This window comes from Perognathus longimembris, chromosome 4, assembly GCF_023159225.1.
Source record: "Perognathus longimembris pacificus isolate PPM17 chromosome 4, ASM2315922v1, whole genome shotgun sequence".
Lineage (NCBI taxonomy): Eukaryota > Metazoa > Chordata > Mammalia > Rodentia > Heteromyidae > Perognathus > Perognathus longimembris.
In genome coordinates, this window is record NC_063164.1 from 6,294,455 (window position 1) to 6,308,673 (window position 14,219).

General features: G+C 48.2%; 1 protein-coding gene across 1 annotated transcript in view; it reads right to left on the minus strand.

Moving 5' to 3' along the window:
- Positions 1-14,219, minus strand: part of Armc9 (armadillo repeat containing 9) — an 87,857-nt gene that overhangs the window by 45,766 nt on the left and 27,872 nt on the right. The window contains exons 10-15 of the mRNA XM_048344540.1: positions 12,720-12,754; positions 9,282-9,393; positions 6,484-6,576; positions 4,793-4,883; positions 2,542-2,665; positions 330-469 (exon numbers count right to left, since the gene is read on the minus strand). Coding sequence (XP_048200497.1) covers positions 330-469; positions 2,542-2,665; positions 4,793-4,883; positions 6,484-6,576; positions 9,282-9,393; positions 12,720-12,754 — 595 coding nt within the window. The remainder of the gene's footprint in view (positions 1-329; positions 470-2,541; positions 2,666-4,792; positions 4,884-6,483; positions 6,577-9,281; positions 9,394-12,719; positions 12,755-14,219) is intronic.

Below are 14,219 nucleotides of genomic sequence, written 5' to 3' on the forward strand. Positions count from 1 at the left end.
TCCAGAGAAGAGATCCTCCTTCCTAACCTCCCACACCTTTGAATAATGCATTAAGATGAGGGAAAATGAATTTAATTTCCTCTTCATGCAGACATGACCATATAAATAAAACATTCTTTCCAAGGTCAGAATGGCATTATGGCTTCAGGGACAGACTAGCTTCTTACCTAGCTGGAAATGCTTTCATGGTCCTTGTCTCTCCACAAGGGAAAGCAGCAGTGCGCCCTAATGGTCCCCCTGGAGTCCGGATTCCTGGTCAGGACGCTCCCTCCCCGTGCCCCACCCAGAACTCAGAAGCAGGGTGCACTCGTGGGGAGGGGCTGCCACACCTGCGCTGCGGAGGCAGAGGTTCATGAGCAAGGCCACCGAGTATTCCAGAGTGTAGTCAGACAGGCAGTCGGGCTCCTTCAGAATGTCGATCAGCCAGAAGATGAGGCCATCTCGAATCATCGCCGTCTGCAGCGGGCGCCTGGCATGAAATAGCCTCAGGTGAATGAGCTCACACGGGACTTGTGGGAGGAAGGGACAGAGGGCACTGCCGCAGTCAGGGTGTGCAGAAGACACACTGAGTCAACTCTATAGATGGAGATGGTTAATGACAGATGACAAGGAATTTTCTATTTAAAGTCTGATGTAATATCGCACCAAGGCCAGGTTGGAGGCATGGTTCAAGTGGTAGAGCACTTAACCCAGTAAGCGTAAGGCCCTGGGCTCAATCCCCAGTACCAGAAAAGAAAAATCCTAGAAAATCCAAAGCCTCCTTCAAATGTATAATGGTGAATGTCATTGTGTGACATGACGCGAGTGGTCACAAGAAACCACTTGAATTACCTGAACATCTGAACACCTGAGGGGCCAGCACATGCCTACCCTGGTCAATATATTGGGGGTAAAATAACCACTCAGGGCAGGAGAACCAGTCTGCACTTGCCATCTTTAAGCCCTCAACTGGTCTGATCAATGGAGACTGCATGGCAGAACAGAAAAGCTTAAATGACAGTTCAGAGGAAAAAAATAAATTGGCAGTAAATATCTGAGTTACCATGAAAGTATCGTGTCTTCAAGTGAGCTACTCTCTCCTTACAGAGTCCAGAGCTCTATGGAAGGGCAACTTGAGACCCCGGAAGCTCTTTTTAGTCTACACAGCCAGCACAAGCTGCAAACAGCAGCTTGAACCTGTCCCTGAAGCCTGTACACACTTAAGAGCACTTCAACTTCCTAGGCTTCTGGGTCATTAGGCCCAATACCAACACATTTGATGGGGAGAAGGTGTGTTCAGAGAAAGATGAATCAAAATGCTGAGGGGCTGGGAATATGGCCTAGTGGCAAGAGTGCTTGCCTCATATACATGAAGCCTTGGGTTTGATTCCTCAGCACCACATATATAGAAAAAGCCATGAAAGGGGGCTGTGGCTCAAGTGGTAGAGTGCTAGCTGCAAGCAAAGAGAAGCCAGGGACAGTGGTCAGGCCCTGAGTCCAAGCCTCAGGAGGGTCAGACCTGAAGTTAGCCTGGGAAAGAAAATCTGTTCACTGGAGCTAAGAGTCTCCCATTACTCAGCAAAAAGCCAGAAGTGAAGGTGTGTGCCTAGAGTGGCAGAGCACCAGCCTTGAGCACAAAAGCCAAGTAAGAGCACGAGGTCCATTATCAGTACCAGAAAAAGGAAAAACAAAAAGTACCGACACGTCAAAGAGAACTCATGCCCACGCCATTGCAGACATGCACCGGACGAGCGCACCACGCAGTGCACCGTGGCGGCTGCCTGGGGTGGGGACGAGGAGGCACTGTTATGGGGCTGAGGTGTCTAGTGGGGATGGAAATATTCTAAACTAAGTCATGGTTACGGCTGTTCAATTGCAATCTGCTAAAGATCACTGGTTTGCCACTTAGGCTGGTGAACTGTATGGCTGGTAAAATACACTTCAGTAAGTCACTGATTTGTAAAAAGCTATAGGTGAAAAAAAAGAACCAACCAACCCTTGGGCTGGCAGTAGAACATCAGACACTGAGTTCGAGTTCTGATCTCTAACAAGAACAAAAAAGAGCTACAGGTGGACACCAGATATGGTTCTAGCATCTGAATTCTGGATGTCTGATGCACAGATTCGAAGCCCTAAAAGGTGCAGGCCAAGATTAGGGGTGAGCTGCTGGGATGAACCCGAGGAGCAGGACACCCTAACCCCGACCCCCGCAGGACCGACCGCCACCTCGGTTCCACAGGGGCTGGGAGCAAGTTGAAAACTATCCATGTGTTTCTCTCAAACTTGCCTCACGGCGGAGACGCAAAGCAGGCCCCAGCTGGTACCACTGACCTAACGCATGGGGACAATGAACAGTGCTTTCAGGCAATGTCTCTTCAGCACAGAGGCCCGGAGCAGGACAGGCTTAGAGAGGAGCTGTCACACAGCCTCCCCTCAGTGCCCGCAGCAAAGTATCGTCCGCTTGCTGGCTTATTACGGGAGTTACATAGGAGCTAAAGCATGGCTTTAATACTCCCAAGCTGACTTCACAGAAGCTACCGAGAGCCACCGTGGGGTCGTCACCTGAGGCTGAACTTCTGCAGGGCCCCGAGAACATTCTCCCGGGTGATGACATCCTTGTCGTCCTCCTTCAGCCTTCCCTCCAGCATCCGGAGCACCTTTGTATTCTGGGCAAGGTAGAGGCGACCTAGCAGTACGCCAGAGGTGAGACAGGAGAGAGAGAAAGAATTAATATGGTATGTTCCAAAAACACCTTCTATGAGAACTTTCTTTGCCTGTAACCCAGCAGTTTGGGTAATTTTATCTTCTACAAGAAAGCATTAAGGGGGCTGGGGATATGGCCTAGTGGCTAGAGTGCTTGCCTCCTATACATGAAGCCCTGGGTTTGATTCCCCAGCACCACATATATAGAAAACGGCCAGAAGTGGCGCTGTGGCTCAAGTGGCAGAGTGCTAGCCTTGAGCAAACAAAAAGAAGCCAGGGACAGTGCTCAGGCCCTGAGTCCAAGCCCCAGGACTGCCAAAAAAAAAAAAAAAAAAAAAAAGAAAGCATTAAAGTATATTTCTTCTGAGCCCGATGTGGTGGTATATGCCTGTAATTCCAGCCTTGGCTACCTAAGTAAACCCTGTCTTCTAAAAAAGAATGTATTTTTTCTGATAGTTGGTTTTATCCAACTAATTATGTAAATGAATAGACAACTTCATTTCCTAGCAGGGTGCTGGGGGCTCACACCTGTAATCCTAGCTACTCAGGAGGCTGAGATCTGAGAATTGCAGTTTGAAGACAGCCAGGGCAGAAAAGTCTATGAAACTCTTATCTCCAATACACTACTCAGAAAAAGTCAGAAGTGGTGCTGTGGCTCAAGTGGTAGGGCGCTAGCCTTGAGTACAAAAAGACTCAGAACAGTGCCCAGACCCTGACTTCAAGCCCAAGAAAAGAAAAGAAAAGAAAAGAAAAGAAAAGAAAAGGGGCTGGGGATATGGCCTAGTGGCAAGAGTGCTTGACTCATATACATGAAGCCCTGGGTTCAATTCCCCAGCACCACATATATAGAAAATGGCCAGAAGTGGCGCTGTGGCTCAAGTGGCAGAGTGCTAGCCTTGAGCAAAAGAAAGCCAGGGACAGTGCTCAGGCCCTGAGTCCAAGGCCCAGGACTGGCCAAAAAAAAAAAAAAGAAAAAAAAGAAAAGAAAAGAAAACTTCACTTCCGCAAAGCTAACACAAGTCATGGCACAGTGCGTGGGAGCAGTCTTCAGTGGCTCTGAGGAGAAGTGGGAGCTTCTGTGCATGAGGAGTCCATTGGCCTTTTCAACAGAGGCAGACAAGGAGTCCTATGGCCATGTTTCCTGGGCCTCTAGAGAGGTTCAGGGCATGCCCAGGGCTGAGGAAGGTGGGAGCCCTCGCCGAGGCCCTCTAATGAGCCCAGCGTGGTCATGAGCCTGCAGTGCACTCCTATACTGATACAGAGATGTTCATTCAGGACCTAAATTTTAGCAGGGTTATTAGAAAATGGTCCTCACTGCATATACCCTGGCTGATAATAAATGCCAGTCACTTGGATGGAAAAATTAAAGAGTCAAGAAATAAACTTTTGGAGTATCTTGTATTATTCATCACTTGAAAACTCCTTTATTCACATTAAAAAAGAGCTCATGCTTATAATCTCAGGTGAGGATGGAGACTCAAAGCTAGACTGGGCAGGGAAGTCTGTGAGACTCTTATTTTCAATTATCCACCAAGAAGACAGAAATATAGGTGTGGCTCGAGTGGTAGGGCGCCAGCCTTGAGCAAAAAAGCCAAGTGAGAAGGTGAGGCCCTTAGTTCAAGCCCTAGTACTGGCACACAGTCACAACAAAAGCTCAAACTAAGAATGTATGAAAGATAAAGGCACTTGGTAAAAATCATTTTAAATTTGGTTACGGTGGCATTTTATTTGGGGAATGTTCAAGTTCTTTTAAGTTATTGCAGGCTATTGAAAGATCAGCCTTCAGGTAGAAAGTTACAGAAAAGGGGGGGCTGGAGGCGTGGTGCAGGCACAGAGCACCAGCCTAGCCAAGTTCAAACTCCAGCACCACCAAAAAAGAAATAAAAAAGGAAAAAAAGAGTTACATGTAATGTATTTCAAAGCAATATGAATCGTAGTTATAGAGCCAGAAAAGTTAAAAAATAAACTCCAAAGGTCACAACAATTTGCTCTGACAGAACTAAAACAACATGACAAGAACAATGTGCACAGGGGACGAGGGGAATGAGCCTGGGATGGTTTGGGGAGGCGGGACGGCGTGGGGAGGGCGTGGGGAGCCCGCCGGTCTCACCTTCTGCCAGGGACGCCAGCGCGTTGATGAGCCTGGCCATGTACTGGCGCACCACCTCGCTCTTGGAGTGCAGCAGCTGCAGCACGCTCCTCTGCGGGGCAAGCATGGGAGCCGCGTCAGGAGAGGACAGGACAGCTCAGCAGCCGCCTTGGCTGCTCTGGACTGAACTCATTTTCATAAACAGTCTAAAGCCAAACACTTCACCTGAAGTCTTGACTTCCAACTGATATTTGCTGAGACTTGGCACAAAGAACTTATCGAGACTTCTAATTAAATGCGTTATGCAGCCCATTACACTCATAGGAAGCCAGCAGTCGGCTGAACTGGGTGCTGGGCTTTTCTAGTTACAGGGGCAGGGCCAAAACACAGCTCATGATGCTTCCTCCAAACACCACAGAACTCCGGCAAATAGGCCTTTTGTTAAACAAGGTTTTTGTTTTGTTTTGTTGTTGTTGGTTTGGGGGCTTGAACTCACAGCCTGGGCACTGTCCCTGAGCCTCTTGGTGCTCAAGGCTAGCACTCTACCACTTGGGTCACAGCGCCACTAAGAGTTAAAGTTTTTGATGGTGCTGGTGCTCACACCGACAACTCTACCTACTCAACTGGCTGATATCCAGAGGATCGTAGTTTGAAGCCAGCCTAGTCAGAAAAGTCCGTGAGATTCCATTTCTAAAATTACCAGCAAAAAAAGCGGGCTGGAGGCATGGCTCACGTGGTGAGCACTGGCCAGGCAAGCAAGCCAAGCAAGGCCTTGTGCTCGAACTCTAGAAACAGCAAAACCCCAAACAAAACCACCACATAAATTCTCAACAGTATAAGAAATGACAACAACAAAGTTCTAGAAGGGGGACGCTGGCCTAGGATAATGGTCCCTGAAGACCAAATGTCAAGACAGTACTGGGCAATGAGAAATCAGCCAGGTTCCATCCCTTTCTCCTCAAAGGCCAAATAACTGAGGCATGGAAGCAGCTGGGCCCACGGCCTGCCCCACAGCCTCCTGGCCCAGGGCTGGGCAGGCAAACGCTCACGGGAGGCTCTCTGCTTTGGGGCCCAGGTGGGCAGAGTTCTATCAAAGGCAGGGGAAAGCAGTCTGACTGTAAAATGAGAGGTAAGCACTGAGCCACGCCAACTCTGTTCCAGGATACTGGCAATGTGGCTTTGTCCCCTGAAAGCCTTTGAGACTCTCATCTCCAATTAACCACCAGGAAAGGCTGGAAGTAGGACTGTGGTTTGAGTGTTAGAGTGCTCAAGGATAGCACCCAGGCCCTGAGTTCAAGCCCAAAGAAAAGAGACACATTCTGGGGAAAGGACTCCTTTAGTCATAAAAGGTGTTTGCTAAGAGAAATATTTATTTCTGGGATGGACACATGTCTTGAAAGCAGTGTGGGACAGAATCCATCTTTGTCTAGAGAGAAGTCCAGGCATCAACGACTCAAAAAGTCTATTCCCTCTCTTCTAGTAAGTGTCCTCACTTCAGCAAGGTTAGAAATGCTACTTGATTCCTTTCTCTGGAGATTTTCTGCCATTTCTCCTTTTCTCCAATTCCCAGGGCTTTCCCTCTTTCCGTGTGAGTCAGCATGGGGTTTTCTGACGCAGAGAGCAGCAAGGCTGGGGCACAGCACCATGCCAGGAGCAGGCTAGGCTCCTTCCCTGGGAACGAAGGCCCTGCTGGCCCTGGCACTTCTACCAACCTGGCCGTGGCTGTGACAGTCCAACAGGTCATTGCTGATGTAGGCTTGCAGTACTGTCTCCCTCTGCTCACCAGGATAAGATGTGGTCAGGCGCTGGAGGAACAAAACACAAAACAGGACCTGAGACTCACGGTGGGGTAGATTTTCCACATGGCAGGGACGGTTTTGCTCACTGACACAGTCTTACTATGGAAGCCTATGCTGGCCTTGAACTGGAACAGTACTGGTAACTGTCCAGTGAGCCAAACAAAAGGACTGATACCATCCAGTGCAGAGGGCTAGTCACCAGCCAACCAGATGATTAATAGGAACTTAGGAGGCTGGGCTTGCTATAGGGAACTGGGGGAACATAGTCTACAGAGCCGTAAAGGGCACAATGCCTGTCATTATCAGTGTGCATGTGCCAGTGCTCACCAACACATCGACAGGCAAGAGCTGGCCCATACCGCACGCGTGGTGCAAGTCTGAATGTCTCCATAAGTAGGGCTCATGGCAGACCACACAGGGCTTGGAATGCATGCCGGGGCAACTGATTAGGCTTTAACTCATAGCAAGATCTGTGTGTGTGTGTGTGTGTGTGTGTCTGAAAATCAGGACACGTTGGGAAGCCAATTCATCTGTCATGATGCTGTGAGAATTTATATAATGTCTAGAGGGCAGAAGAAACTTCAGTATGAGAAGTGTGTGAAATGTGTACACACATGGTGTGCATAGGTGAGTTGGGGCACAAGGGAACTAGGTATCTGATGCAAGCAAATGCATATACATCATTTGCTTTTCCAACCAAATCTTACTAGGTAAACGGGCCCTGCTTCTGGCTCCAAAGAAGCCAGGTGTTCAAGGGACATCCTAGTTCCAGTGAGGACCAAGGTCAGGCAGAGCAGCAGGGGCGGAGCAGCTGGGGGCACCCAGAGGCTTCCGAGAGAAGAGGGGCTCTGCTACAGGGCTACAGGAGCATAGCGTGCCTGCTGCCTTCAGCTCTGCTCAGAGTAGAGGTGGGGCCACGGGCTGGGGAGAGGCACTGGAGGGAGACGGGCAAATCCGGGGTGAGTCCGCTCGGTTTTCCTGGCTCCCTTGCTTCAGCAAAGCAGTGCTGTCGCTGCAAGGGGCATGCACCGCAGCCATGCCATGTGGCAGACAGGGAGGTGGGCCTGCCATCATGGGCACAGGAAGCTGCCAGAGTAGGGCAGCCCCACCCCGTTCAAATGGCCCCAAGAAAGCCAGAGCAAGCGCCCAGCACAGGGCTCTCGCCACTGTTCCTGGGGCGTCCTTGGAGTATTCCTCATGCCAGATTCCAAGCAGATGCCAGAGGGTCCCCTAAAGGCTGTTTCTGCTCAAAGGATTTTGATACCAGGTCACTAATACTTAGGATCCATGAGGGTCTGACATAAAGCAGCATAGGTTAGAATGGATTATTCAGTGGGCAGGCCAACCAGTAGTTCTCAAAGTGTAGTCTAGGGAACCCAAAGGTTTCGAAACCTTTCCAAGGCATCTACAAGGTGATCATTTTCATAGTAACACTAAGGCATGATGGGTGATTTCCAGATCTATCTCTGAGGTGTGAAACACTAATGGCAAATCAAGCTGAAAAGAAGACTTGAGAATCCAGCTGTCCCTCTAAGCCAGACAGTAAAATCTGCAAAGTGTAAAACAGTATCACTCTTCTGATTGTGTCTGTGGTTTGAAAACCAGTTATTCATCATATAAATAAATAGTTATTTATATAAACAGTTATTTATCATGTAAATAAGGCTACTTAGCTGGGCACTGGTGTCTCAAACCTGTCATCCTAGCTACTCAGGAGGCTGAGATCTGAGGATCCCAGTTTGAAGCCAACCTGGGCAGGAAAGTCCATATGAGACTCATCTCCAATTAACCACCAAAAGGCTAAAAGTAAAGCCATAGCTCATATGGTACTAGCCTTGAGCCGCAAAAAGCTCAGGGACAGTACCCAGGCCCCAAGTTCAAGTCCCAGGACCAAAACAACAACAAAAAAGACTACTTATGTTAATGTGTCATTTTCTATAATTTCTGTGAGTTAAAAGATACATAAACAGGGCTGGGAATATGGCCTAGTGGCAAGTGCTTGCCTTGTATACATGAAGCCCTAGGTTTGATTCCTCAGCACCACATAAATAGAAAAGGCCAGAAGTGATGCTGTGGCTCGAGTTGGCAGAGTGCTAGGCTTGAGCAAAAAGAAGCCAGGGACAGTGCTCAAGCCCTGAGTTCAAGCCCCAGGACTGACAAAAAAAGGGGGGGGGTACATAAACATTTAAGTCTCCTCAGTTTTAATTTCAAATAAAGAAAGCACTGTTGGATAAAATTCACACAAGCAAAGCTCTTTGGAGTCCTCAGTCATCTTTGAGCATCCCTGGACAGTGCTGGAAGCCGCGCTGTGGGCATGGGCATGGGACGGAAGCGCCATTCGAGGGTCCATTGCTCTAGAAACGGCGGTGGGAGCACCGGACAACACCTGCATGCTGGGGTCCCTGTGGCGAGCCCAGGGCCAGCTGCACACACAGATGCCTGGACCCCTGGGCCGAGTGTGGCTGCCCCTCAGGGAAGCACCAATAGCAGGGCTGCTCCGGGGCCTGGAGACTACTGCTGAGGTCGCAGGACCGTGGGACAGCCACAATGACCAGCACGGTCCACACGGGGCTCTTCAGGAAGACGCAAGGCTATGTTCAGGAGCTGCTTTTCACTTCAGTTCTTGGTAGCGGTAGGCAGCAGAAGGAAGATTTTAAGAAGGAGGTTACAAGAAAACAAGCAAGGAGCCAGATTCAAGGGAAGGTACCTACCCAGCGCAGAGCCTGCAACAAGAAGGCTTTTAGCCGGTCACTCCCCCAGATCAAATCCTTCTTCAGTTTCTCATAGTCCAGGGAGGGCAGTAATGGAACATCTTTCAGTTTCCTACTCCGCATGGCAAGTTCAAAGAGAAAGAAAAGGGCAAAGAGGACGATCATGACATGGCCTGAGTCAGGACAATGTTAAGATGCAGCCCGTCACCAGGGGTCTCCACCCACCTACCCCACCCCAGCCAGCTCTGCTCAGCCTGCTCTGGATTGATTGAGGTTTTCTATTACTTTCTGTCTAAAACAAGACTTTCCCTGGGCCAGGCACTGGCGGCTCATGCCTGCAATCCTAACTACTCAGGAGGCTGAGATCCAAGGCTCATGATTCAAAGCCAGCGGGGGCAGGAAAGTCCCCATGAGACTCTCATCTACAGTTAAGCACTAAAAATACCAGTGGGGCTATGGCTCAAAGTGGTAGCGGGCTAGTCCTGAGCAAAAAGGGCTCAGGGACAGCACCCAGGTCAAGAGTTCAAGCTTCATGACTGACCAGAAAAGAAAAAAAAAGGACTCTGCCAGACAGGCTTAGAAACCACTGAGTTCATCCTAGGCCTGGGCTCCTAGAAGGAGCAAGAAGGCACTGGAGCAAAGCCCATCACCAGACACAGGCCTCAGGGAGCCGGCGAGCATGCTCTGGGAGCCGGCGAGCATGCTCTGGGAGCAGCCTGGGGGACACACACCTGTGGGAAGGGGGAGGGGCAACCCACAGAGCTTCCCCATGAAAAGTGGAAGCGCCCAGAGAAGCCACATCTCAATGGAAACATCTCCAATTAGAGATTGACTGAGCTCGGCCCAACACAACACCTGCCTTTGGTTGGCCAGAAAAAAATGGGGGTCATCTGAGACTCCTAAAACAAGGGTCTTCACTTTCTTTTTTCTGCCTTGCTGAATAAGTGGAACTTGGTGTGCGTGGACAGGGGGAGGTCTCGGGTCTCGCTACCATCTGTGCTCTATTGTGTCAGATGTCCTCACTGGGGAAGTGGTGGGACTCAGCTTCCTGTAAGTCTGGGATGATTGCAAAGCCCAAAACTAAAATCCCGAGCCAAAAAACAAAGCAAAACAAAAATCCTTCCAGTAGCAAGGAAAAAAGGCCACTGAACAATATTCAATGGTGAATTGTGAACAGTCTAGTGGAAAGATTACAGACATAGGGAATTTTTTTTTTTTTTTTTTTTTTTTTTGCCAAACCTGGTGCTTAAACATAGGGCCTGAGCTTCTGTTTAGCTCAAGGCTAGTGCTCTACCACTTGAGCCACAGCTCCATTTCTGGCTTTTTCTGGTAGTTTATTAGAGATCTTGCCCAGCTTGGCTTCGATCCTCAATCCTCAGATCTCAGCCTCCTGAGTAGCTAGGATTACAGGCATGACCTACTGGTATCCGGTGGGTTTTATTTAATTTGAAGGGTAGAACACAATAAGATTATATTTTAATTTTTTTTAGTTTGTAGCATAGGCTGGCCTTGAACTCTCAATCCTCCTGCCTCAGCTTTCCTAATGCTGGGATTACAGTTGTGTGTCACCAAACTTGTTTCCATTCGACACAGTGAGATTCTCACAGAGGGTGCAAAAGAAAGGACCAGAGAAGAAGGCAGCAGATGAGCTTTCAGTACACACTTGAGGACAGCACCTTCTTTTGCTCCCTCAGCAGAAGCCCAAAGACACAGGCATGCTTGTTGCTTCCATGTAATTTTTCCCCCAGGAAGATTTTTTTTCTGTATATGTGCTAAGGGCTTGAACTCAGGGCCTTAGTGCTGTGCCTGAGCTATTTTTGCTCCTGGAAGAAAATACCATTTTGAGTAAAAAGTTAACAGAGCTACTTATGCAACTTCAATATTCAACCGCTGGCCATGGTTCTTCAAAAATGCAAAGGCCGGGGGAATGATGGAGGAGGTAACAAATAGTACAAGAAATGTACCATGGCCTTACGTATGAAACTGTAATCCCTCTGTACATCACTTTGACAATAAATAATTATTTTTTAAAATGCAAAGGCCATGAAATACTAAGACTGAGGAATAAATACTTCAAGAAGAGTAAGAACAGCCAGGTACTAGTGGTTCACACTATAATCCTAGCCACTCAGGAGGTGGGATCTAAGGATCATGGTTCAAAGCCAGCCTGGGCATTAAAGTCTGTGAGACTCTTATCTCCAATTAACCACTAGAAAATTGGAAGTGGTGCTGTGGCTCCAATAGTAGAGCATTAGCCTTGAGAGAAAAAGCTCAGAGACAATGCCCAGGTCCTGACTTCAAGCCCCATAACCCACTAAAAAGAAGGAGGAGGAGGAGAACAAGGAAGAAGAGGAGGACGAGGAGAAGGAGGAGGAGGAGGAAGACAACAACGATGATGACAATGACTCCAACTAAGCAGAGCCTGCTTAAGTCACTGAGACAGCATCATCAAACTTCTAGAGTGTTCTTGATCATCCTGGCACCATGCTATGTGCCTCACACACAGACCCACTGGAATTCTCATAACCTTATAGTGGAATTACTGCTCTTCTCATTTTACCAGACAGGAAGCTGGGGCTCAGAGAAGTTATATAAGGGTTCAAGGTCACCAGCCAGGGGCGGAGAAGCAATTTTCACCAACAGACTGTGCTGGACAGCATGTTATGCTGCCACCAAGTGGCAGGAGGGAGCAATGCAGAGGGAGTGTCAGACTGAGGCAGGGGAATCATCTTCCAGTCCCTCCCCCGAAAGCTGGTTCCAAAGTTCCCCAGAACCTATCCCAGTCCTCAAGTCCAAGGCCTCTTTCTGCCAGTCTCTCCCCGCAACACACTTATCAGATGCATATGTTAGACACCCCCGGTGACAGTCTAGTTGATACGGCTCAGGCCCAGGGCACAGTGTGAGCCAGCAGAGAACACTCAAGACCCTGTAACACTCTGCACACTGCACTGTGATGGGGGTTAAAGCCATTTCCACACACTACCATATGAACAGGTTTTCTCACTTGATGCTACATTACCCAAAAGAAACAATTAATGTTAAAAAAGAATCTAGTTTAACAGCTTTACTTGTAAGCACTGGTATTTCCTTCCACATCTACAAGTAGCTGGGTATTTATATTCCAGTTTTACATCTACCTATTCTTGTTACTAAAAACTCCAAAGACAAAGGAAAAAAAAAGCCGGGCGCCGATGATTCATGCCTGTAATCCTAGCTACTCAGGAGGCTGAGATCTGAGGACTGTGGTTCAAAGCCAGCCCAAGCCGGAAAGTTTGTGAGACTCTTATCTCCAATTAATAACCAGAAAACCAGAAGTGGAGCTGTGGCTAAAGTGACAGAACCCTAGCCTTGAGCTGAAGAGCTCAGGGACAGCACCCAGGCCCAGAGTTCAAGCCCCACAACCGACCGAAAAAAAAAATCCAAAGAGTGATTACTTACACGGGGGCCAAGGAGGCTCGTAACATGGTTGAGGCCTGAGAGGAGAAAACAGATTGTATTAGTCACTAATAGGAATGCATTAAGCATAAAATTCATTTTTGATGCACTAGGTTTGGGTATCCACCCAAAGTCATGTACGATTGAAAAGCTAGGCAGGCCCTGGTGATGATGCCTGTCACGAGCCACCGGGCCTCGGTTTTTTAAGGCTTCATTTTTAAGCCAAACTCCATGCAACACCACAGGTCCCTTCATCCCACCCCAGACTCCCACAGAACCTGAAAGCTAATCAGACACCATGGAGAAATGCAACATGAACTGCTACCTGCTCCTTGTTTCTTCTTTATTCACACTTCTCTTTAGGTATAAAAATAATACATGCACTTTGTACCAAGTCAGAAAGAGAAAACAAACAACCCCCTTCCACCCATCTCTTTTAGTCTTCTCTGGGCCAGGTTATTCCTGCCTTGTGGACATTTCTGATGTTCTGATGTGGGTCAGGCATCTATGTATGCAACGTATTTTTCCTTTTGCTGTATTAAACATGCACTAGATTTGAGAAAAAAACAACCAAATGTAGTTCAAGTATGGGGCTTACTCGGACCAACTCAAAAAAGCTAACTGTAAAGTGCTATTTTGAGACATACGGAAACCTGAGTGTGGGCTGGACAGGTGAGGAATGATACTAAGGATTAGTATTATTATTGTATTTGGCATTGTGTTTGTGGGGTTTGTTGGTTTCAGAAACCTTTATCTGTGAGGAGATGTATATTGAATTATTTCCTGGTGAAATGATATGTTTGGAAATGGCTCGCGATAACTCTTGGCAGGAAATCTAAGTAGAGGAGAGAAAGAGAACAAGGCTCAGTCAAATGCCACTCACTGCTGCGGCTGCGCAGAGGGGTGCCTCTACCAGGAGGCACTCGAAAATGGCGCTTGGTGTCCCCGGCACTGGGTACAGAGAGGCACTCAATCAACACTCGGGTGCCTGAAGACATTCAACAATGTCACCCAGTGTCATTCCCGAGCACAGGCCGTTTCTGCTTGCTTCCCTCTGCCAGGCTCCCAGCCCACAGATTCCCACCTCAAACACATCAGGCCCATGGCTCACAACCATGCTCGTCTTTAGCCCTGACTTGCTCCAAATAAACTAAACTATTTCTGCCATTCGGAAAGTAAGCTCATCATACCATCTAAAGGACACATTTCACACACTAAGAGACCAAGAAGGTAAGCCACCAAGCCAACGGGGGCAAATCAAGCTACACAGAAATATTAGCATAATACACACAGCACATAGAAATGTTTCAGGAATTACTAACATTGCTAATTCATCTTCAACACTTCCCTTTTTCCAAGAACAGTGGCCCTCTCATGAGTCAGACAAACATTAATGAGACTTCATAGCCAATCAAGTGAAAACAGGCAAGAGGTGAGGGCGGCACAGGGTTGTGGCCATTCATTCAGGCCAGCGCTTCCCGATTGTCCTCTGTCTGCCAGGCC